The following is a 25,220-nucleotide window of genomic DNA, read 5'->3' as shown; positions in this document are numbered from 1 at the left end:
GCTTCATGATCATTGGTTTACGTGTCTTTTGTTTACGTCAATACAACATCAACAACAACAACTTCGAATAAAATAAACATTTTAATTAACTGACAAATAAAAACAAACACATTCTATTAATTTATAGGAATATTTATTATAACATATAAAATAAAGAATATATTTCTTGTTGTTTTTGTTATCGAAGTGAAAGTACATGGCAGATTCGCAGTGAATAAAAAACGGGACGATTGCACATTACCGGTACGTAAAAAAGAATGGAAAAGCGTTTAATTGTATCGTTGCTAAGCGCTCAATACCTAACACGTAACGCAACACCTAATAATCCTTTTTACCCTATATATTCCTTAGTATCGGGAGCTACCGCCCCCAAATCACCGCTTTGTCGATAGTGGTAAACAACTGCGTACCGGTAGAGTGCAATCTATCCTAAAAACAACAACAAAACGCAATGGATCCGACGATGAGCGGAAAGTGTTTAATAATTGTGAATTCAGAGGAAGGTAGTTCACGGTAAGCAGTGTTCGTAGTTTCTTTCACCAGCCTTTTGACTATTTTACCATGGGTCGATGTAGGGTACCCTGTTTTTCCAGTAATTTCCCTTGTTTACTGGAAAATGGGCGGGTCCGATGTCTGCTGCGTTTCATTCCTTTAGTGTAGTCTTTATACTATTCAGGGGTATTTTTTTTATTTAGCCATTAGATTAGCTTTATGAATAGAATTTCAAACTCCTGTGGTTAAGATCGTCTGCTTCACATTTTAATTTTTGTGGGGATTTAATAAAGAGGACCAATAAAATGTATGGGATATAGATAAATTTGTGTAATTTTAGTTAAATTTTTATTTTGAAATGCAATTTTACCTGTTTTTTTCCTCATTTTGTTTTTATTTGTTTTTGTTTGTAAGCGTAGTTATGTCACTTCATCAAAATACTCGGAGCGTTCGTGTGTGACGTCATCCCAATGGCCGCGTTCTTAATGTAAACACAGTGGTCGAAATTAGGTCATGGTCGACTTACGGTAATCGTACGATACATACAAAAACCAAAACACGTTCAAACTAGTACTTTACCTTAAATTATCCTTTAAAATCCATCTAATAATCCATTTAACTCAATAATGGACGATTTTGCATCTAGGGTCTTTAATAATTATTTTAGCATAGTTAAAAAAGACCCTTATGCCATCCTATCACTGTATTCAATTGAGAACGCAATAAACTTTCTTCTTCGTCACACGCTACGTCATGTAGCCTGCTCTATGTACATTACTGCTGTTTTAATGAACCGGAGCAGTTTATCAAATAATAGCCGCTGGTAAACTCGGTTGCATTTGCAGATTTCTGCATACAAACATAATTATGTTTAAATTTTCACAATGTTTTATTTGTCTATGGTAAATGCCCTTATTGTACAAGAAAATAATTTAATATATAAATACAGAAAGAATGGAAAACATTCCATTACACAACAGATAAATGAGTGGATAATACCCGTGTACAAAATGGGACGTTCCGAATTCCAGTGCGGTGCTATTTTTGCCATCTTATTCTTCACACAGCTCTATGCCTAACGTGAATTAAATCGGAAAGCAAATATTGCAGATTATTTATGAAATGTGCGATATTTGTATGGCTTGTTGTACGAACATTCTTGAATGTCAAAAGTATATGCATGGATTATAAACAATGCACATTACACGAAATAAGGAAAATGTGATAAATTGACAATTCAAGTATGTCGATATACAGTACATGTACATGTGAAATAAGTCGCGTTTATAATAAATCGTCAAACATTTTTTGGGGAAAATGACGCAATAAGTATGCCATTTTATGACGCCATCAATCAGCTGATTCATTATACGGATGGCGAACACTTATGTCATATGACTAGATTTAAAGGTTGAAGGTCGTATAATTTTGAAACTAAAGTTTTCTCGACTTTTTCTTATGAAAAATCATTCAGTCGTAAAGTGAAAATTAGTCCGTGTACGCGACAGGTATATCTCACAAGTTTGAATACAGTATATTCCATAAGGTGTTATTCCGTCAATGTTGCGTTGAAAATGGGATACAAATGGTATATTTTGGCTTGAGTTGTTTATTTGTTTCGCGCATATAACACAAAACCACAGTGCTTATAAGTTATTGATCTACACATATCTCACAATGAAAACCGTTGTTTGAGGTAAAATACCGGACGACAAGAAAGATAGTGGCAGGTACTGCTCTATTTTCGTAAAGAATAAGGCTAATAATAAACTTTCGTTGAGGATTGATGAGCCTTAAGTGGATTGTCGTATAGCAGAGACTTCTTGCAAACAGAAATTCCATAAAAGCAGCCAGTATCGTACCTGATAAACCTGTATCTATAGACTGAACGGGCTAATCTGAGAAGACGCTGAACGTGCATGAATAACGCCCTGTTTTTTCAGCGAAGCCTATCTATGTTTGGAGTTTTTCCAAACAATAAACATCAATATTTATTACCAAGGACTATAACGGCACTTAACAAAAACTGTACTTTGATCGAAGTACGTTCTTCTTAACAACATATTTTATGTTTTATGTAAAATAAATAAAATATTTTTAATAATTTTTGATGCCAATTGTTTTAAAGTTTGACAGAATCGTCTGTATTTACACCGGAATAAAAGTCAATAGAGACAACAAAGCTATAAGCATCACTGGCGGTTACGTCATAGGTCGATTTAGGTCTTTACAAGGTCGAAATGGCAAGCATACTATAGTACTATAGCAATATTCATGCAAGCATACAATCCATGATATATATTCAACACGAACCTCTGGGAAACTCGAATTTATTGCATGTGCGTAGAGTATTGTCTCTCATTAGTCTACAAATTCCACACAGAATAATCATGGTCGTAAATTTTCGCTTAAACTGGATTATCGATAAGAATATTCTTCCTGTAAACGAAAAATACATGAACAGCGCAAACCTTTTTAACTTACGCGGACATGTATAAGTACACCAGAGGATATTTTGCTAAATGTTTATTTTATGGAGTGTCATTTAAATGTGTTTACTTTAATATGTATCTTAATGAATTTATAAATGAAAAACAAAACACGTTATAATTGACAATATGATTAAATCGCTGTCAAAATGTGATCACTATTACAGATAAAACGCCATTCTGCTGTTGTCGGGTAAGAAGTGTGCCATTTGAAGACATTAATATCGAAACATAATTACTGGGTATTTGCCTGCTAAAAGATTTTTATGCCCCCGAGTGGACATATAGTGATCTCATTTCCGTCCGTCCGTCTGTCTGTCCGTCTGTCTGTCTGTTCGTCACACTTTGCGTTTAAGTTCCGCAGATCGCTCATAACTTCTATGTCACTTAAGATGTAACCTTCATATTTGGTATGCGTGTGTATATGGACATGGTTTTTCCATACGCACACAAATGTTGACACCTCTGTCATTGACCTTGATCTTAGGGTCCGCGTTTAGGTTTCGAAATCTGCGTTAAGGTGTCGAAAAGCGTTTTTCGGGGCATATGCCATCCTATGGTGACAGCTCTTGTTTGCAATCGGGATTTGTTTTGGAAAAATATAAATAAAATAACAATGTATAAAGCGAATATTGTCTGATATAGAGTAATCAAATTCTTGATATCTTAACATAATTTATTGTATGCAAAACTCGTGTTTGTGATATCCATATGTGTTAATATCAGGACTGTATTGGCTTTTGTTATGCCACTTGTGAAAAATTACGTTGGCGACGCTGACATGATTTTTTAAAAGTTTTATCGGATACTCCATCCGAAAACGCTTCTAAACTCCGCCTATCAATAACATTTGTTTAACTCCTCCCACATTTGAGTTCATCAATAAAATTTGTAGCGTTCTATGTTTGTTTAGTCCCGCCCGTTCTGAGAACTACTTTTTTGTAGGCGTGGAATGTTGCTTATGTCGTAAAATATGTGAACAAACTTAGCGATTCATATTTTACTCAGAAAATTGATAAACAAGAAATATATTTTTAAACACAAATTTCATAATCTATTAAGTACATGTACATACATAAAGGGAAATATGAACAAAATGTACATTATTCACTTGAAAAAAGAATGAAACAAATACGAATGTATTCCGCTACCATTCATTTACTGTAGACGAAGACAAATAAAAACAGTAATTTTAACTTTACACAAATAAACTTAAAAAGTTATATGTTAAACAAATAACATGGCAGATTTACAAAAGAAATATAAGGACAAATATCACCAAAGCACCGTTTCTAAGATTATATGAAAAATGTAACTAATAGTTTGCAAAATCAAATGCTTTCCTAACAAAGCAAACATGTGAATATCATACACACTTAATTAAGATGCTTTGTCAATACCTTTTCATGCTTTAATATACATGTACATTTCAATGTGTAAATGTCTGAAATTGAAATTGCACATACAAAATGGTTCTGTCTCCCTCAACATATAAAACGAACCAGGAAATTAGTGTAGGCACTTGTAGTCAAATAATAAAATATAGTGAAATAAATAAACCTTTACAAAAACATCATAAAACACTCATTGCACAACTGCTTAAATGATACAAATCTAGATATTTACATTATTATTAGAGTATCTATTTGAATTTAGATATATTACATTAAAAGATAAAACGAAAACATAAACAAATTAATCTAAATTAAAAAAGTATTTTCTTTCCAAATAGTAATTAGATGGGTTGATGTTGCAGCTGACTAGGCTAGAACTGTGCCGCCAAGAAAATGGGCGAATAATCATGACCCATCGAAATGTGTGGTCGCAACTTACTGCCATTAAAATGAAATAAAAAATATAATAATAAACATGAGATAAAATGTCAAAATGGAGATTATTAATAACATTTTTATAGCAATTTCTTGAACAAATTCCAACTAAGACACAATATTATTATCACAAAAATGATAAAATATATACTGGCAATTCACAACTTTATTAAAAACAATAATTAAGATTTCCTATAAACTTAAAATATTTTTAATTATCTAAAGTTCAGGGCCTTTTTCTGAAGCGAACATGCGGTGACCCATATTCAGGAATGTGGGGTTATCTCAAACTACGTATAAATTAAATTGAGTTGTCCAATATGTTATAACAACTGAAATTTTTCAAAAAAGTGCTAGGTTCACGAAGGGTTGAATTATGCCCTGTTACAGAATTTATTGAAATGATCTTTATCTTTAAGGTCAATATATTAAGTATATTAAAACAATATTTTTATAATTAATTCGCTTTATAATAGTTGTTATGACACCATGATAAATACGTGTGAATATGTGTTATTGTATATAACAGCCAAATGTAAATGTATACATATATTTGTTTTTATTTGTTTTCATGTGCATAACAACAAAGATATTAGGTTACATTTTGCTGAACTATACATATTTGTTGTCTATATAACTGTTGTTTAGCACGATTTTAAGTAAAACGTGTTTTTAAATGAGACAAATAAGAGGCTCAGCTACAGAAATATACCAAATGTTTGATGATTTGTGAAAGTTACTTTTTTTACAAAGTCACATGTCATATTAGGCTGCTTCGTGAACCTAGTCAACAGTTGGAAAATTATATTTTATATATTAATTTACACAATCAGATAATTTTATGTAATCCCACAATAATTAATTAATAAGAAGTTGTTTATGTATTTTTTATTTTTTGAGAGTGAAGATGATATTCTATGGCTACGGCTTGATGGTAAACCATTTAACTTAGCAGATGATATTTTCATTGGTCTTTGCTATGTGATGCCGGAGGGCAGTAGTCGTTTTAATGCTGAAGAACGGAACGTATTTGACCGCTTGCTTGACTCTGTTGCTTTCATTCATAATAGTACAAATGGCAAGTGCAATATAGTGTTATCTGGTGATTTTAATAGTCGAACGTCTGATAACCCTGATTTTGTATCTCTCGACACGAATGAACCATTTGTATGTCTGCCAGATGATTATAGTGCTGACGCATTTTATCCGAGATATTCACAGGATAAGGGACATTCTAATAACAACGGTGTTGCTTTTATTGATTTTTGCAAGCAGACCGGACTTCGAATCTTAAATGGTCGAATTGGTGAAGACGCCGGCATCGGCAAATATACATTTGTTGGCCATAGAGGCTGTAGTCTTGTAGATTATGTCATTGTATCTGAATCCGTTTATCCATTCTTTACATCCTTTGTTGTTTGCGACCCCAACCCATTATCAGACCATTGCTTAATTGAATTTGTCTATGAAAACAATATTAATCGTCAAAATCATCAACCTGTATAATATTATGATGTTAATGGTGGTGATTATGTAACTATAGATAGTAAATATATATGGAATACTGAATTAAAAGAAAATTATATTAGTGCTTTAAGTGACGATGTTGTAGCAGATAAGTTAAGTGATTTGACTATAAAGACTAGAAATGCTGTAAATCAAAATGACATTGAGTCAAGTTTATTCGATTTTGGAAATATATAAGATAGTGTTACTGGTAATTTGTTTAAGAAAAATATAGCTAAGAAAAATGATAAATTAACACCTCAGAAAAGCAATGTATGGTTTGACGACGATTGTGAAGTTAAACGAAAAGATTTTATGCTATTTTTAAATCGGTATAGAAATTGTAAAACTGATGAAAATCGTGTATTGTTAGTTAAGTCTCGTTCAGATTACAAAATGGTTTTGAAATCTGCAAAACGAAAATATAATATTGATCGCACAAAAAAACTTGAAACATATAGACGTACTAATGCTAAACTATACTGGAATATGTTAAAAGATGCTTCACATGTAAAGTCCCCAAATATACCATTGTCTTCTTTTGAAACATATTTTAAAGCTGTAAATAATCCAGACGATCACTTTTTCAATCCGGATGAAGATGTATTGTACTTCAATGAACGATTTGTTAATAATGAATTTCATGTTATGTTTGGTGAGCTCGACGTACCTTTAAGCAATATCGAAATCACAACTGCCATAAAGGAATTGAAGACAGGAAAAAGTGCAGGTCCTGATATGTTGTTAAATGAGTTTTTGATATATGGCATTGGCCAGTTATTACCTTTTCTGAATATTTTATTTAATACTATTTTTGATACAGGTTATTTTCCAGAATCATGGTCGGAAGGATATATCATACCGTTACATAAAAAAGGTGTTTTAAATAACCCTGAAAACTATAGAGGAATAACGCTTTTAAGTACTATTGGAAAATTATTTACCAGAATTTTAAACAATCGTTTAACTAATTGGGCAGAGCAATATAATGTTTATATCGAGGCACAAGCAGGTTTTCGTAGCGGTATGAGTACTACAGATAATATTTTTGTTTTACATGGCTTAATTACGCATGTTATTAATACTGGAAAGAAGTTATACTCTTGTTTTATAGATTTTAGTAAAGCTTTTGATTATGTAGAAAGAAATAGTTTATGGTATAAATTGATTAAAATTGGTGTAAGAGGTAAAATGCTTACTGTAATTAGAAGTATGTATAGTGGTATTAAATCTCGTGTGAAATATAACAATACACTTAGTAATGAATTTACATGTATGCTTGGTGTTAGACAAGGAGAATGCCTATCACCTTTCCTCTTCTCTATGTTCTTGAATGATATTGAAGAGTATTTAATTTTGAACAATTTTGACGGAATAGATACTTACATGACAAAATTATTCTTCTATTATACGCTGATGATATTGTTCTTTTTTCTGATACAGCAGATGGATTACAAAAAGGTCTGGATTTACTTCAAGAATACTGTAACAGATGGACACTGAAAATAAATGTTCAGAAAACTAAAGTCATAGTGTTTAGAAAATCTGGAATGTTGCCAAGAAATTTGAAGTTTGTTTTTAGTAATGAAAATATTGAAATTGTTAAGTCTTTCTCCTATCTCGGTATTGTATTTACTCAAGGTGGGTCTTTTAGCGAAACTCAGAGAACGTTAGCTTGTAAAGCACAGAAAGCAATTTTCAAATTAGACAGTTATTTATTGAATTTCACTGATGTGTCTATACTTCATAGATTAGAGTTGTTTGATTAACTTGTTGTACCTATTCTAAGTTATTCATGTGAAGTTTGGGTTTTTTACAATGCTGTTAATATTGAGAGAGTACATACTCTATATTGGAAACGAATTTTAAGAGTTAAACGTTCCACACAAAACGATTTTGTATATGGCATTTTAGGTAGATTTAGTTTAGCAAATCAAAGATATATTAGAATTGTTAGATATTGGTTAAAATTGTTAATCAGCAATGACAACAAATACACTAGAATAGTATATAATATGTTAAAAGCTGATGCAGATATATACCCTGATAAAACATCTTGGGTTACTTTAGTCCGAGATTTACTGACCTCAATGGGCTTCTACGAAGTATGGCTTTCCCAAGGAGTCGGTGATATTGATGTTTTTATGTATGTTTTTAAGCAACGTCTTCATGATGGTTATATCCAGTTATGGCACCATCGTCTGGATAACTCGACCCGAGCAACGTTTTTTCGGGAGGTAGTCGATTTTGATTTTCAAACGTTTCTTAAGTGTATAAATGTTCAAAAATTCAGGATTGCTTTCACTAGAATAATTGTTTCTTCTCATAATCTAAAAGTTGAGTCTGGAAGGTGGCATAAACCAATAAGTATCCCATTAGAAGATAGAAAATGTACTGTTTGTGATAAGCTTGAAGACGAGTTTCACTTCATTTTAGAATGTTCATTATATCATGATTTACGCAAACAATACATCAAAAAATATTTTTGGTGTCGACCTAGTATGTTTAAATTAAAGCAGCTGTTTGAAAGCAAAAATGAAATTGTACTTCGGCGTCTAAGCATGTTTATATTTAAATGTTTTGAAATCAGAAAATCTGTAAATGATACATAATTTGTAAAATACACCCTATGTCTCTTTTGATAGTGCAACGCACAATATTGTATTATCATTCGTTATGTGTATTGAGTAATATAATGATATGATTTCTCGTTCACCGAGTCTCTACTGGTAATTTATTGATAAATACTCAACACAATTACTGAAATATTATTATAATTGTACTTTTGTAACACATGTGTTATTGACAGATCACGGTGTCTCTTTAAAAAAAATATATTAGAATAACGAAATGTGTTCATTCATGTTGCGTATCTTTTTAGGCAACTTTGTAAGTAGTCATTAAATTATCAACATAATTTTGTCTTTTGAAATTTACGATTATAAATAATAAATGAATACAGATTCGAATATATACGAGAAGCAAATTATTGTGATGTATAATAAATTATGTGTTATTTGTATATAACCGTTGTATATATTTTGTGTTGACATAAACTAAACGAACAGAAATATAGTACCTAAAATACAAAAATATAAAATTATATACACCTCCGCATATTTGCGTTTTGTCCGATAACCTCCCTATTTGCATCTGCTCGTATTATTAATCGGGATCTTTGTTATATTTAATTATTTTTATTACAACTCGTTCCTTAAAATGTATTGGTACTTGATTTATTTCAACACAACATTTTTTATTTTATTTAATTATTTAGCACAACTCATTCCTTAAAATGTATTGGAACTTGATTTATTTCAACACAACATTTTTTATTTTATTTTTTCATTTTCATTGTGTAACGTGACTTGCTATTACTGTGTATGTACATATCTGTATGTTCACATGGGCCTATGGCCTACTGATTCTGAAATAAAATCTTCTTCTTCTTCTTCTTCTTCTTCTATGTATGGTTAGTTCTTAATTGCAATGAACATCTTAAAATTTCCTTTAAATGAGCTCCTCAATTCTCTTGAAAGAGAAAGTGTATATTGTTAGAAGAATTACATTATTTGCCAAAATATCTACCGGTATATTATAAACACACTATCATTGTAAGTTCTCAAATGTAATTAAAACAAAACAATTTTTTGTGTGTTCAATTGCTATCAAATGATAAAAAATGCGTAGACAATTGTCTCTGTTGGACTCATTTAATATTGGGGAAAGTGAAAATGATTTTTATTAATTTATATATAATTCATAAAAAGGGCTGCTCAATCAAGTCGATGGTATTTAAATAGTTTTATCTTTATTTCCCGGAGTTATCATAGTAACATCCCTATGTAAACTTAACATATTTGGGTAGGCAAATCATGGTTAATGTATCTAGTCTGTACATTCATTATATTACGTTAAATTCTTAACTTAAATCAGTGCTAACTATAAATTTCTGTCTTTATATGCTTTGCCTAAATGGCAGCTGGGCTCTCACTGCCTTTTACCGGTCTACGGGGTCTCTCCGTCTGTACCATGAAACTCACACTGTAAATAAAGAATATTTGTCGGAAATGTTTAAAAGCTGGCATGCCTCAAAAGAGCATATACTTGCCTTTTGAGGTTTAATGTTAAAATTATTGAATGCATGTGTATACGTTGAAATCAGACTCGGAGTCATTAGCTATCCGTTATACACCAATCGACTGTACATGTCGATGTGTGTATTAAAAAAAATATTGGTAATGTATTTTTAGTGCATACATTATAATTTTAAATATCGATTACTCATTTCAATGTTTTATTTTGTTTAACTACGTGCGTTAAAATGTTATTGTTTGTTGTTTACGTGCGAACAATTTTTGTATGTGTAAATATGCATAGACGCTAGCGTAAGTAATCATCCCGTTCACATTTGCATAAAATATTACCGTACATCAATAAAGTTTAGCGGAGACGCGTTCTGAGGAAACTGGGCTTAATACATGTGCGTAAATCCCAGATTAGCCTGTGCAGTCCGCACAGGCTAATCAGCGACGACACTTTCCGCTTTAATGGTATTTTAGTTTCAAGGGAGTCCCTCTTACCAAAAATCAAGTTTAGGCGGAAAGTGTCGTCCCTAATTAGTCTGTGCGGACTGCACAGGCTAATATGGGACGACACTTTACGCACATGCATTTTGCCCAATTTTCACAGAACAAGACACAAATTTAGCGGTTGTTTGTTTTTTGTTACCTTGTTTATATTTTATTATTTTATTTTCTTTAAATGTTGCATAATACATATAATATATGGTTGGTGACGTTTGATATCATGTGATATCAGACTCATCACGACAAGCCTCGCCCTTTCGTACGCCATACATATTTAATTATTTTAGATTGATCAACATGTTGACAATGAATGTAATTGCTTTCTAAATATATTAATTGCGAAATTATTCATGTCCTGTTCTAGTTAAAATACATAATACGAGAGTCACGTGATTTAATAGAATCGAAGTGTATATATAACTGACACCGGTCTGTATTCGGAAGCATTCTTTGCTATAAAATAAACATCAACATGAAGGTTCAAGCTGTGATTATAGTTGCTTGCGTTGCCATCGCTGTGGGACAAGATGTCGTCATCTACGACGCGACTTCTCAGGTAGATTGTATTTTAGTTAGTTTAGCTAGATTTGGCTTAGTTTGCAGTTGCATGTTCACGTATAATCAAACGATATTTTGAAGCTATTGGTTCATTACAATTGTGCAAGGAAATAAATAGCAAATATGTCAGGAACAGACAATAGCTATACTTGAACATGATTTCAGCTCTTTCAAATGATGGAGTGATTAGTGTATGACAAATTCCTTCTGAAGTTTGTACGTTTGTGATGTAATAGCAAATCGATAGAGATAATATAGTGATGATATAAGACTGTGCATTAACGGATCATTTTAAACATTGTCGAATAATGTAACCGCCCGGGGTTACTCGCAGCTACGTTGCATGAACTGTAGAGTTTTAATGATCATCCTGCTATTTAGGCATCAGCTGCTGCCTAAACCGAATTGAATTTTTATTTATTTTTATTAAACTAAACTATTAACACTTAAAAGCAATACAAGTTTGAAGATTTTCCAGTTTTACTATTTCCTTAAGGTGTGTGCTGTAAAACTTGTGAGCATAAATGTACACTCGAAATGAAAATAATTACTACGATTTGGTTTCTGTAATTTTAAGAAGTTGTTATTAATTGTGTTTACATTGACATTTGTTTTGCTCTACCGGCGCTGCTTCTACAGTGTATTTCATTGTTTGGTTAGAATGTTAAAGAGAATGATGCTAAATATTACAGTTTCTTATATGACTACTTTATTTATTTGTTTGGGTTGCCATGTTTCTTTCAATAAATATGATTGCTTGTTTGAACAATGGCATTATCAAATAAATTAAAAAATCGAATAAACTTCTGTTCTTTCGATTACAATTGAAGAAAACTAAAGATGTGAGTGAGACTATTTGACGGTCATCTACTATGATATTACAATTTATATCGTTGTTGAACAAGTAATAGTCCCTTAACTTTTGTATATACATGTTTGCATATGCCAGATGAATATTTACAAAAAGACGATTTTACAAGAGGCATACATAAGAAATAATTACAAGACAAAAATGCTGATATAAGACCATACTAATGAGAAAAAAATGGGTTTGGTATGTCCTTTCATACCATATTACACAAACGCGAAATGTTAAGGCTACTCAGAAGTATACACATTCATTTCGGTGTCTTAAAGGGGCCTTTTCACGATTGGGTTAATTGACAAAATTGAAAAAAGTTGTTTCAGATTCACAAATTTTCAATTAAGTTATGATATTTGTGATGAGACAGTAATACTGAACATTTACCATGCTTTAAAATAATCATTATATGCATCTTTTGACGATTTAAAACCCCCAAAATTATAAAGCGTTGCAATGCGAAAAGAATTTATAATTTGGAGAGTTCTGTTGTTGTTATATTTTGTGAAACTACGAGGATTACTTATATAAAGAATAAAATACATCTGCAATTGTAATCGGAAGAATGGCCGAGTTCTTTAGGTGGTAGACTTTTTACTCCAGGACTCAAGGGGTCAGAGGTTCGAGCTCTGCTGACGGTCACTTTTTTTGTCTTTTTTTAAATTTTATTTTTGATTTTTTTACTGGAGCTTTTTGTATCCAATGTTTACATTTATCAATATAAACCAGTTAATGACACACTTCAAAACATGCCAAAATCTGTGAAAAGGCCCCTTTAAGCATACAATAAAATAACAAAGCAACTTTGGGTGAATATGTTTATATTGATAGTGCTCGTCATGGTAAATATATGTCTACATTCGTGAATGCATTCCTGCTCTTAATACTCTTGAAGAAAAGTATGTATTTACAACATTATCATATAAGGCCAGGGTATGATATTACTAACAAATCTTTATATATTATTATGCAGCCTAAATGCACGCTGATTAACCGTGCGAGTACAAATGATTGTCGCTGGAAAGCTGGTCTAGACATGGCGGACCAAATCATCGAGAAAGGTCGCATCATCGCGTACAGAATCCAGTGGTTTAACGGCTCGTGGTCGACCTGGTTTGGTCCTGGCTTGAACGACCTTGACATCAAGTTCAACCCCAACTACGCGACTTGTGCCGTTCCTCTCAAGACCAACTCAATGAGAAGAATGTGGTCCTATTTCTACGACCACACTCACGAGTTCATCATTTGTAAGCCGAATTAGTTTCAAGAGTGTGCATCATAAAACGAGTCAAATGAACTTATATGCTTGAATTTGTCAAATAAGCGCGTATTTGTTGATCTGCTATATGAATGTTGCTGGCAAGATTTAATGTGTGAACAATATGCGTTTCACTAAATAAATTAATTTAAATTATAAATCGTTGGTGTCGAAGTGACGGAATTGTATAATCACGAACAGGATTTTTCGGAAATTAATCAATCGAATCATCATTCAATGTTATGTCGTTCTTTATTGTGTGAATAAATGTAGTAGTTCGTTTTTGTTGTCTGTTATTATACTATCAACAAGCACGATATTCATTCAAACGGCTCAAATTAGTATATGAAAGTTTGCACTCAAGACGGTGAATGGTTGCTTTTTGTAAAAATTTTATTGTAATGTTGTGCTACTTTTAACTAAATAAACGAACTTAATCTAGCGTGAACGTTAGTCAGCTATTATAGTTTTTTTGATATATGCCGGAATTCAGCAGTTTTAATGCAAAAATCATGCTGCGTTTCTTCAAATAAGATAACAAACACGATTGGTTATTCTGTGATTAATATAATTTTTCACAAATTATATGTTATGTTGAAAAATAAAAGAAATCTACAACAGCACCATTTGAAGAAGACAATCGTAATTAATAAACATTTTTGAGTTCGTTCTGGATCCCTCAACACAAGCTCGGCTGTTTAATGTTCTCAAGTCCTCCTTTGGTGCAACTTAGAAATAAAAACTATGGTTTATACGACATTACATGGCGCTGACGTTCAGCCCATCACACCTTTGCATGACGTTGGTGCAACTTATATAAAAACACATATGATTAGCTGTGATTGACGTCATTAACATAATAATAAATACCCAGATCAGGATGTCGCACATGACAGTTTGTGCGTAGGTGCGACTGACAAATAAACAAGGGATTGTAGGTGTGAATTCCGTCTGAATCATAATCGCAAACCCAACGTGTCTTTTACAAACAAATGTTAAGACAGTGAAATGCCAGTTTCCTAGACGTGAGATACAGGAAGATCCAAACAAGTTCCTTCTTTAAAGTAATTTGACCGATTACCGTAAGTTGACACGTGACAAACTCTTGACACCTCTCCAAACACACACACACACGCACTCACTGGTGTAAAACTCACAGTAAAAGTCATGCCTTCGTATTGCGGCCGATTGACGCTGCGAACCTGACAATGCCCAAGAGTTCTGTACACAACATTTAAGACTTAATAACTACAACTTCATTCACTTAAACAGAAACGCTTCGTTCTGGATATAACAAGGGTCCGATGTGACACAACTTGCAAATTGACGGAATAATTAATGTGATTTGTATTTACATTGGTTTTAATAAGTTAAAGACGAAATGAGGCCATCGTTGAGCCTAATTGCTTAAAAAAATGTATCATTATTATATATTTATATCATATATATCATATAAGATATATTTTCTTGCTATATATTCAAAACATAAACAAATAGCAAAATATTAAGTCCAGACATATAATCGCATAAATCAAACATTATGATTTAGGGTTATTTTCATTCGAAGCTAAACAATTTTAAAAGTAACTGATTGGGAAATGCTGATCACGTTCATGCTATTTTGTATAAAAAAAACCTAAAGCCACTTTGCAATTAATGGCAGTTTTGTTGTAAGTGTTATTCCATTATTGACCACCTAGACGAAAACGAAACTATAAATGATCTATAAGAATACGGTAACTTAGTAAATATTAAATTGTATCAATTATAAAAATACGCCTGACATTATGTGGTCACTAATATATTATAACGCAACACGAAAACATAATATTTCTTATTTATGTAAATTGATCCTTTTCCGAATAATGATTGTTATTTGAAACGCATGTTGTTATTGTATATATTTGTTAATGACGATAAGCTTTACACGCTTACGTCTGAATAAACTATTCTGTTATTTGCCAAAGTTGAGCGACATGCCGTTTGACGGACATGCAATCGTAAGGGAAAATGTATTCATATGCAGGCATGTAGAGGTGCGTTGTAATGTTAAAATAACATTCGTAACCTCACCCTTAGAATAAGAGTATACGCAGGAATCACGAGAGTAAACAATTATGAACCGTACAGAATTCCAATTGATATAAAAATATAAATCACAGACACTTCCGACTAAATTAAATTGCAAATTACGCAATCATGTACAATTATGTAGATAAATTACAGGCCCGATCAATCTAGATAGGTATTTAATAAACCGTTAAAGGATGTATTAAAGGAGAGGCTAGCACGATGAGATCAATATTGTTATGATAAAGTTCAGTGTAATAATCAACATATTATGACTGATATAGGGTTCGAATCGTTCATTCCTTCGTAAACATGACGTTCTATTTACTATCGGGGGATAAATCCATAACATGCACTTTGCATACAACATACCATGTCATACAATATACAGTACCAATCCCCATTAAATTATATTTATATGTCTTGTTATATAATTTAACTTAACATCACGGGGGCATGCGTATTCGGGAGCTTACCGCGTTTAAGTGAGAAAAATGGAGCAAAACTTCAAAGATGGCGTCTTTTTAGTGTTTTTCGTGAAGGAGTAGCGGATATGTTCACCCGGTAAGCCAGTTTATATTTATATTTGTTTTAAATGAATAAGCCCTTTCGGCTCTGCGGTGTTTGTGCTCCTCTCGGTTGTTTGTTTCAGTACCGTAGACGTCGGAATAAAAAAGTTATTGAAGCAAAACCGTCGACAAAGTTGTTGTTTAATTTCTTGACCTTCGAGATGTTGGATGTTCGAATATCATTTTCTCTCATAATAAACAGTATTTCATTTAATGCCGAATTATAACGAGTTAACCCCCATTTTTGGAACTAAACTTCCTTTTAAGCGCATTTTGGGACCTGACTTTCAAATGACAAACTGCTCCTTCCTATGCTAGAAGGTTTTATGCGAAATAACTGTCGTGAATGAATTCCGCATTGGTGCGAATGTTATAACTGTCGTGAATGAATTCCGCATTGGTGCGAATGTTTTGTAAAACATTTTGACTTGAGGAAATCAAGAGTTATTTTTTTTCTATTAATTGTTATATTATTAATTTTTATTATTATATGTTTTATCGCGTACTTAACGCTATTATTTAGTGTGTGTAATATAAGACATTCGACGGTATTATTAACACAGTGTAATTGTTACCTGTTTAAAAAAACAACATATGGACATACTTATGCTTGAATATGCATCAAACGGAATACTATGCCTACTAAACAGAATAATATGCTTACTATTTCCAGATATCAGGACGCCAGTTATATATGTTGAGGATGCCAAGATTAAAAAAGACGGCGTAACGAAGTGTGTACCGCTCTAGAAAGCGATAGGTACATGAACACCCACCAATCAAACAAAAATGATTACGTCGAAGTACCACGCCAAACAATCACATATACGTGCAATATAAGTGTAATGAAAAACAGAAAATGGTAAAGCCGGTTCGATACTAGTATAAGGTTGCTGTAACCAAATACTGCCATTTTTGCGATTCGGAATACATAGAGCAATTTGGAATACCTGACATCTGCTTAGAATGGTGGATGTTTTTTTATGAAAACTTAAATATTTATTGTTTATTTAATACAATGACATTTGACGCGTTTTACGATAACGATACTGATACATGTATGTGTCTTTAATGTGACACATTTTTGACAACCTTCTTTTAAACCAGTTCTGAGTTGGTCACTATATTATAATCGCAAAAAGTGAATTTGTAGTGGATAGAAAGATTTGTGCAAATGCAATACACGACATGATTTCAGTAGAAGTGATCAATATATACATGTATTTTTTTCTTCTCTTTTATGCCAATGTGAATACATCTTATTTAAGACTGTTGTATTGAGGGAATAAAGTATTAGTTCACTTAGAAAGATTATTTCGTTTGTAACTAACATTGCCTTCTAATCGTAAGTAATGTTATTATGTCAAATGCCTAACGAATTCATTCCGACCCAAATCTCTTTTTATCATGTATGTAAGTGATGAATACAACTGAAATTATATGCAGAGACATCGTAGGAAGAAATGACGTAACACAGATAATGGTTTATTTTCATAAAAAAGTGAAAAACTAGCATCATGACATATACGGAACAAACGTGTAATTAAGTAGCACTCATAGCAATTATATGTCAGACTTGTCTATGTAGAAATAATAAAATAAAACAAACAAAAAACACATAATACATCAGATGTACATTTTTGTTAGGTTCGTTTGTTTTATTTGCTGTTTTAGTCCGGCTCTGTTGAAGGTCTCTCTTTGCATATTCTACATTTAAACTCGTGTGGTCCATGAATGGGGAATGATATCCCAGTCCTCCGCTAATTTTAAATTCCTAATTACATATTCTGCAACGAAAGATGCACTTATTATCGCCCTTTAACCTTCATAATCTGAAAAGACAGTTAAAGAATGGTTACAAAAATTTCATTTCAGAATAAGGTCGAAACAATACGCTTTTAAATGATCAGACATATGCTAAGGTGGTGACAGGTAGTGGCTCGCATGTATCCCGTACAAGAAACCGTACATCTCGGTGGACTTACTCCGCTAGTCCATATAGTCGAAATTTGACAGCTGTCAAAAATGGGAATTTCCCAGTTTCTAAAAATAGAAACGAGACAAACATTGATGGGCAACAGAGTGAGCCGGAGGTCAAGAAGTAGGACGGAGAGGAGAAGATCAAAGTTCGATGCGCTTATATGAACATTAACGGATTATGTAGTAAAAGGACTGACAAATTGAAATCGGATTTTGTAAAAAAATTATTCGATAACAATGATTGTATTTTACTTACAGAAATATGGACAGATGCATTTTCAAATTTACATGTAGATGGTTTCGAACATTAAGTTTTAAATAGAGAAGATATTAAAAGCACAGCAAAACGAAATTCAGGCGGTATTATTGTTTATATAAGAAATAATAAGTGTCAGATGATAGTTTAGTTTTTACATCAAAAGATGACATTATTTGGGTTAAACTTTCTGCCAAAAAGTTAGGTACAGAGAGAGACTTTTTTATAGGTTTATGTTATGTGGTTCTTTATTGTGTGAATAAATGTAGTAGTTCGTTTTTGTTGTCTGTTATTATACTATCAACAAGCACGATATTCATTCAAACGGCTCAAATTAGTATATGAAAGTTTGCACTCAAGACGGTGAATGGTTGCTTTTTGTAAAAATTTTATTGTAATGTTGTGCTACTTTTAACTAAATAAACGAACTTAATCTAGCGTGAACGTTAGTCAGCTATTATAGTTTTTTTGATATATGCCGGAATTCAGCAGTTTTAATGCAAAAATCATGCTGCGTTTCTTCAAATAAGATAACAAACACGATTGGTTATTCTGTGATTAATATAATTTTTCACAAATTATATGTTATGTTGAAAAATAAAAGAAATCTACAACAGCACCATTTGAAGAAGACAATCGTAATTAATAAACATTTTTGAGTTCGTTCTGGATCCCTCAACACAAGCTCGGCTGTTTAATGTTCTCAAGTCCTCCTTTGGTGCAACTTAGAAATAAAAACTATGGTTTATACGACATTACATGGCGCTGACGTTCAGCCCATCACACCTTTGCATGACGTTGGTGCAACTTATATAAAAACACATATGATTAGCTGTGATTGACGTCATTAACATAATAATAAATACCCAGATCAGGATGTCGCACATGACAGTTTGTGCGTAGGTGCGACTGACAAATAAACAAGGGATTGTAGGTGTGAATTCCGTCTGAATCATAATCGCAAACCCAACGTGTCTTTTACAAACAAATGTTAAGACAGTGAAATGCCAGTTTCCTAGACGTGAGATACAGGAAGATCCAAACAAGTTCCTTCTTTAAAGTAATTTGACCGATTACCGTAAGTTGACACGTGACAAACTCTTGACACCTCTCCAAACACACACACACACGCACTCACTGGTGTAAAACTCACAGTAAAAGTCATGCCTTCGTATTGCGGCCGATTGACGCTGCGAACCTGACAATGCCCAAGAGTTCTGTACACAACATTTAAGACTTAATAACTACAACTTCATTCACTTAAACAGAAACGCTTCGTTCTGGATATAACAAGGGTCCGATGTGACACAACTTGCAAATTGACGGAATAATTAATGTGATTTGTATTTACATTGGTTTTAATAAGTTAAAGACGAAATGAGGCCATCGTTGAGCCTAATTGCTTAAAAAAATGTATCATTATTATATATTTATATCATATATATCATATAAGATATATTTTCTTGCTATATATTCAAAACATAAACAAATAGCAAAATATTAAGTCCAGACATATAATCGCATAAATCAAACATTATGATTTAGGGTTATTTTCATTCGAAGCTAAACAATTTTAGAAGTAACTGATTGGGAAATGCTGATCACGTTCATGCTATTTTGTATAAAAAAAACCTAAAGCCACTTTGCAATTAATGGCAGTTTTGTTGTAAGTGTTATTCCATTATTGACCACCTAGACGAAAACGAAACTATAAATGATCTATAAGAATACGGTAACTTAGTAAATATTAAATTGTATCAATTATAAAAATACGCCTGACATTATGTGGTCACTAATATATTATAACGCAACACGAAAACATAATATTTCTTATTTATGTAAATTGATCCTTTTCCGAATAATGATTGTTATTTGAAACGCATGTTGTTATTGTATATATTTGTTAATGACGATAAGCTTTACACGCTTACGTCTGAATAAACTATTCTGTTATTTGCCAAAGTTGAGCGACATGCCGTTTGACGGACATGCAATCGTAAGGGAAAATGTATTCATATGCAGGCATGTAGAGGTGCGTTGTAATGTTAAAATAACATTCGTAACCTCACCCTTAGAATAAGAGTATACGCAGGAATCACGAGAGTAAACAATTATGAACCGTACAGAATTCCAATTGATATAAAAATATAAATCACAGACACTTCCGACTAAATTAAATTGCAAATTACGCAATCATGTACAATTATGTAGATAAATTACAGGCCCGATCAATCTAGATAGGTATTTAATAAACCGTTAAAGGATGTATTAAAGGAGAGGCTAGCACGATGAGATCAATATTGTTATGATAAAGTTCAGTGTAATAATCAACATATTATGACTGATATAGGGTTCGAATCGTTCATTCCTTCGTAAACATGACGTTCTATTTACTATCGGGGGATAAATCCATAACATGCACTTTGCATACAACATACCATGTCATACAATATACAGTACCAATCCCCATTAAATTATATTTATATGTCTTGTTATATAATTTAACTTAACATCACGGGGGCATGCGTATTCGGGAGCTTACCGCGTTTAAGTGAGAAAAATGGAGCAAAACTTCAAAGATGGCGTCTTTTTAGTGTTTTTCGTGAAGGAGTAGCGGATATGTTCACCCGGTAAGCCAGTTTATATTTATATTTGTTTTAAATGAATAAGCCCTTTCGGCTCTGCGGTGTTTGTGCTCCTCTCGGTTGTTTGTTTCAGTACCGTAGACGTCGGAATAAAAAAGTTATTGAAGCAAAACCGTCGACAAAGTTGTTGTTTAATTTCTTGACCTTCGAGATGTTGGATGTTCGAATATCATTTTCTCTCATAATAAACAGTATTTCATTTAATGCCGAATTATAACGAGTTAACCCCCATTTTTGGAACTAAACTTCCTTTTAAGCGCATTTTGGGACCTGACTTTCAAATGACAAACTGCTCCTTCCTATGCTAGAAGGTTTTATGCGAAATAACTGTCGTGAATGAATTCCGCATTGGTGCGAATGTTATAACTGTCGTGAATGAATTCCGCATTGGTGCGAATGTTTTGTAAAACATTTTGACTTGAGGAAATCAAGAGTTATTTTTTTTCTATTAATTGTTATATTATTAATTTTTATTATTATATGTTTTATCGCGTACTTAACGCTATTATTTAGTGTGTGTAATATAAGACATTCGACGGTATTATTAACACAGTGTAATTGTTACCTGTTTAAAAAAACAACATATGGACATACTTATGCTTGAATATGCATCAAACGGAATACTATGCCTACTAAACAGAATAATATGCTTACTATTTCCAGATATCAGGACGCCAGTTATATATGTTGAGGATGCCAAGATTAAAAAAGACGGCGTAACGAAGTGTGTACCGCTCTAGAAAGCGATAGGTACATGAACACCCACCAATCAAACAAAAATGATTACGTCGAAGTACCACGCCAAACAATCACATATACGTGCAATATAAGTGTAATGAAAAACAGAAAATGGTAAAGCCGGTTCGATACTAGTATAAGGTTGCTGTAACCAAATACTGCCATTTTTGCGATTCGGAATACATAGAGCAATTTGGAATACCTGACATCTGCTTAGAATGGTGGATGTTTTTTTATGAAAACTTAAATATTTATTGTTTATTTAATACAATGACATTTGACGCGTTTTACGATAACGATACTGATACATGTATGTGTCTTTAATGTGACACATTTTTGACAACCTTCTTTTAAACCAGTTCTGAGTTGGTCACTATATTATAATCGCAAAAAGTGAATTTGTAGTGGATAGAAAGATTTGTGCAAATGCAATACACGACATGATTTCAGTAGAAGTGATCAATATATACATGTATTTTTTTCTTCTCTTTTATGCCAATGTGAATACATCTTATTTAAGACTGTTGTATTGAGGGAATAAAGTATTAGTTCACTTAGAAAGATTATTTCGTTTGTAACTAACATTGCCTTCTAATCGTAAGTAATGTTATTATGTCAAATGCCTAACGAATTCATTCCGACCCAAATCTCTTTTTATCATGTATGTAAGTGATGAATACAACTGAAATTATATGCAGAGACATCGTAGGAAGAAATGACGTAACACAGATAATGGTTTATTTTCATAAAAAAGTGAAAAACTAGCATCATGACATATACGGAACAAACGTGTAATTAAGTAGCACTCATAGCAATTATATGTCAGACTTGTCTATGTAGAAATAATAAAATAAAACAAACAAAAAACACATAATACATCAGATGTACATTTTTGTTAGGTTCGTTTGTTTTATTTGCTGTTTTAGTCCGGCTCTGTTGAAGGTCTCTCTTTGCATATTCTACATTTAAACTCGTGTGGTCCATGAATGGGGAATGATATCCCAGTCCTCCGCTAATTTTAAATTCCTAATTACATATTCTGCAACGAAAGATGCACTTATTATCGCCCTTTAACCTTCATAATCTGAAAAGACAGTTAAAGAATGGTTACAAAAATTTCATTTCAGAATAAGGTCGAAACAATACGCTTTTAAATGATCAGACATATGCTAAGGTGGTGACAGGTAGTGGCTCGCATGTATCCCGTACAAGAAACCGTACATCTCGGTGGACTTACTCCGCTAGTCCATATAGTCGAAATTTGACAGCTGTCAAAAATGGGAATTTCCCAGTTTCTAAAAATAGAAACGAGACAAACATTGATGGGCAACAGAGTGAGCCGGAGGTCAAGAAGTAGGACGGAGAGGAGAAGATCAAAGTTCGATGCGCTTATATGAACATTAACGGATTATGTAGTAAAAGGACTGACAAATTGAAATCGGATTTTGTAAAAAAATTATTCGATAACAATGATTGTATTTTACTTACAGAAATATGGACAGATGCATTTTCAAATTTACATGTAGATGGTTTCGAACATTAAGTTTTAAATAGAGAAGATATTAAAAGCACAGCAAAACGAAATTCAGGCGGTATTATTGTTTATATAAGAAATAATAAGTGTCAGATGATAGTTTAGTTTTTACATCAAAAGATGACATTATTTGGGTTAAACTTTCTGCCAAAAAGTTAGGTACAGAGAGAGACTTTTTTATAGGTTTATGTTATGTGGTTCCAAATGATAGTAGACGCCAATCTATGTATGAGACTAATGTTTTTGAAAGGTTAATTGATTCCGTTATATATGTAGAAAGTTTGTCAGAAATGAAAATTATTATACAATTTTTGGAGACTTTAACTCACGCACGTCAACTTTGCCTGATTATGTAGAAAATGATATTGTGAACAATTTCAATATTGATTTACTGCCTGAGGGGTACCAATCTGATATTGAATTACGTAGGTTTTCATTAGATAAAACGTCTGTCAACAATAATGGAAGACTTATGTTAGATTTTTGTAAGCAAACGGGCTATATAATTGTGAATGGTAGAAAAGGCAATGATAATGCGATAGGGAAACATACTTTTGTAAGCAATAGGGGATGTAGCGTGGTGGACTATTTGTTATGCAAATATGCTTTGTTCAAGAATATTTCCATATTTGATATCGATGTTCCAAATATTGTCTCAGACCACTGTTTAATGAGCGTTATATATACATTAGACTCAGTAATCAGTAAAAATACAAGTGTGATACAAAAGAGTTTGAAAGTGTAAACTATAAATATGTATGAAAGCCCGACTTGAAAAATACTTATATTGAAAATTTAGAGAGTGAAGAATGTTTAGAAATCTTAGATGTTTTAACGGATAATATAAGGGCTAGCATGACATGTGATGATATAGATGTTTGTTTAAATAATTTCGACACTATTTTAGACAATGAATACCAAAGAGGAGTGTTTTGAGAAAAGGAATATTTTCTTAAGATGTCTTAATCAGTATAGAATTAGTCAAAATGAAAACACAAGAGTGAATATGGTGAAATCTAGGTCGGATTATAAGTTGACAATAAGAAAATGTAAATACAATTATGATAGGGAAAAAAACAAATAAACTGTTGAGTAACAGGCACAAAAAAGCTCGTTTATATTGGAATATGTTAAAGGAATCTGCTGGTATCAAAAAGTCAAATATGTCAACGTCAATGTTTGATAATTATTTTAAAGCTGTTAATAATCCAGAAGAAAGGTATTTTACACCTGATGAAGATATTATGTATTTTATTGATAGGTACGAAAATGATGAATTTAAAATAATGTTCAGTGAAAGAAACACATGTATAACTATTACGGAAATAACAGCAGCCATTAACCAGTTGAAAACCAACAGGTCAGGTGGTCCTAATTGTTTAATAAACGAAATGTTTACTGTCGGAAAAAATGCATTGATGAACGTTTTTTATACATTGTTAAATAAAATGTTTGAAAACGCATATTTCCCTAAGCGATGGTCGGAAGGCTTTGTGATTCCACTTCATAAAAAGGCAGTATAAATAATGTGGATAATTATCGTGGTATAACTTTATTGAGTAGTTAAGGTAAGCTGTTTACTAGTATTATAGATAATAGATTGAAATCATGGGCCGAAAAGTATAACGTGTATATAGAAGCCCAATCAGGATTTAGGGCAAATATGACTACAGTAGATAATATATTTGTGCTTAACGGTTTAATAACACATGTTCTGAATCAAGGGAAACAACTCTATACATTATGTGTTGATTATACTAAAGCGTTTGACTATGTGGTTCGTGAAAATCTTTGGTTTAAGCTGATACAGCTGTGACTTAGAGGTAATACACTCAACATTGTTAA

The 25,220-nt window shown here is 32.4% G+C and overlaps 2 protein-coding genes across 2 annotated transcripts in view; both read left to right on the top strand.

Annotated features, from left to right (window-relative positions):
• Nucleotides 1–439: 439 nt before the first annotated feature.
• LOC127880782 (uncharacterized) overlaps nt 440–25,220 on the top strand; it is a 222,334-nt gene continuing 197,553 nt past the window's right edge. The window contains exon 1 of the mRNA XM_052428186.1: nt 440–513. The gene's annotated coding sequence lies outside the window, so the exon portion shown is untranslated. The remainder of the gene's footprint in view (nt 514–25,220) is intronic.
• LOC127880780 (uncharacterized) lies at nt 11,194–13,865 on the top strand. The gene is made up of 2 exons (XM_052428183.1): nt 11,194–11,461; nt 13,299–13,865. Exons 1-2 carry the CDS (start codon nt 11,378–11,380, stop codon nt 13,584–13,586), a joined length of 372 nt encoding a protein of 123 aa, XP_052284143.1. The 5' UTR covers nt 11,194–11,377; the 3' UTR covers nt 13,587–13,865.

This window comes from Dreissena polymorpha, chromosome 5, assembly GCF_020536995.1.
Source record: "Dreissena polymorpha isolate Duluth1 chromosome 5, UMN_Dpol_1.0, whole genome shotgun sequence".
Classification (NCBI taxonomy): domain Eukaryota; kingdom Metazoa; phylum Mollusca; class Bivalvia; order Myida; family Dreissenidae; genus Dreissena; species Dreissena polymorpha.
Note: the sequence above shows the minus strand (reverse complement) of the source record. Positions and strands in the feature narration are given on the sequence as shown.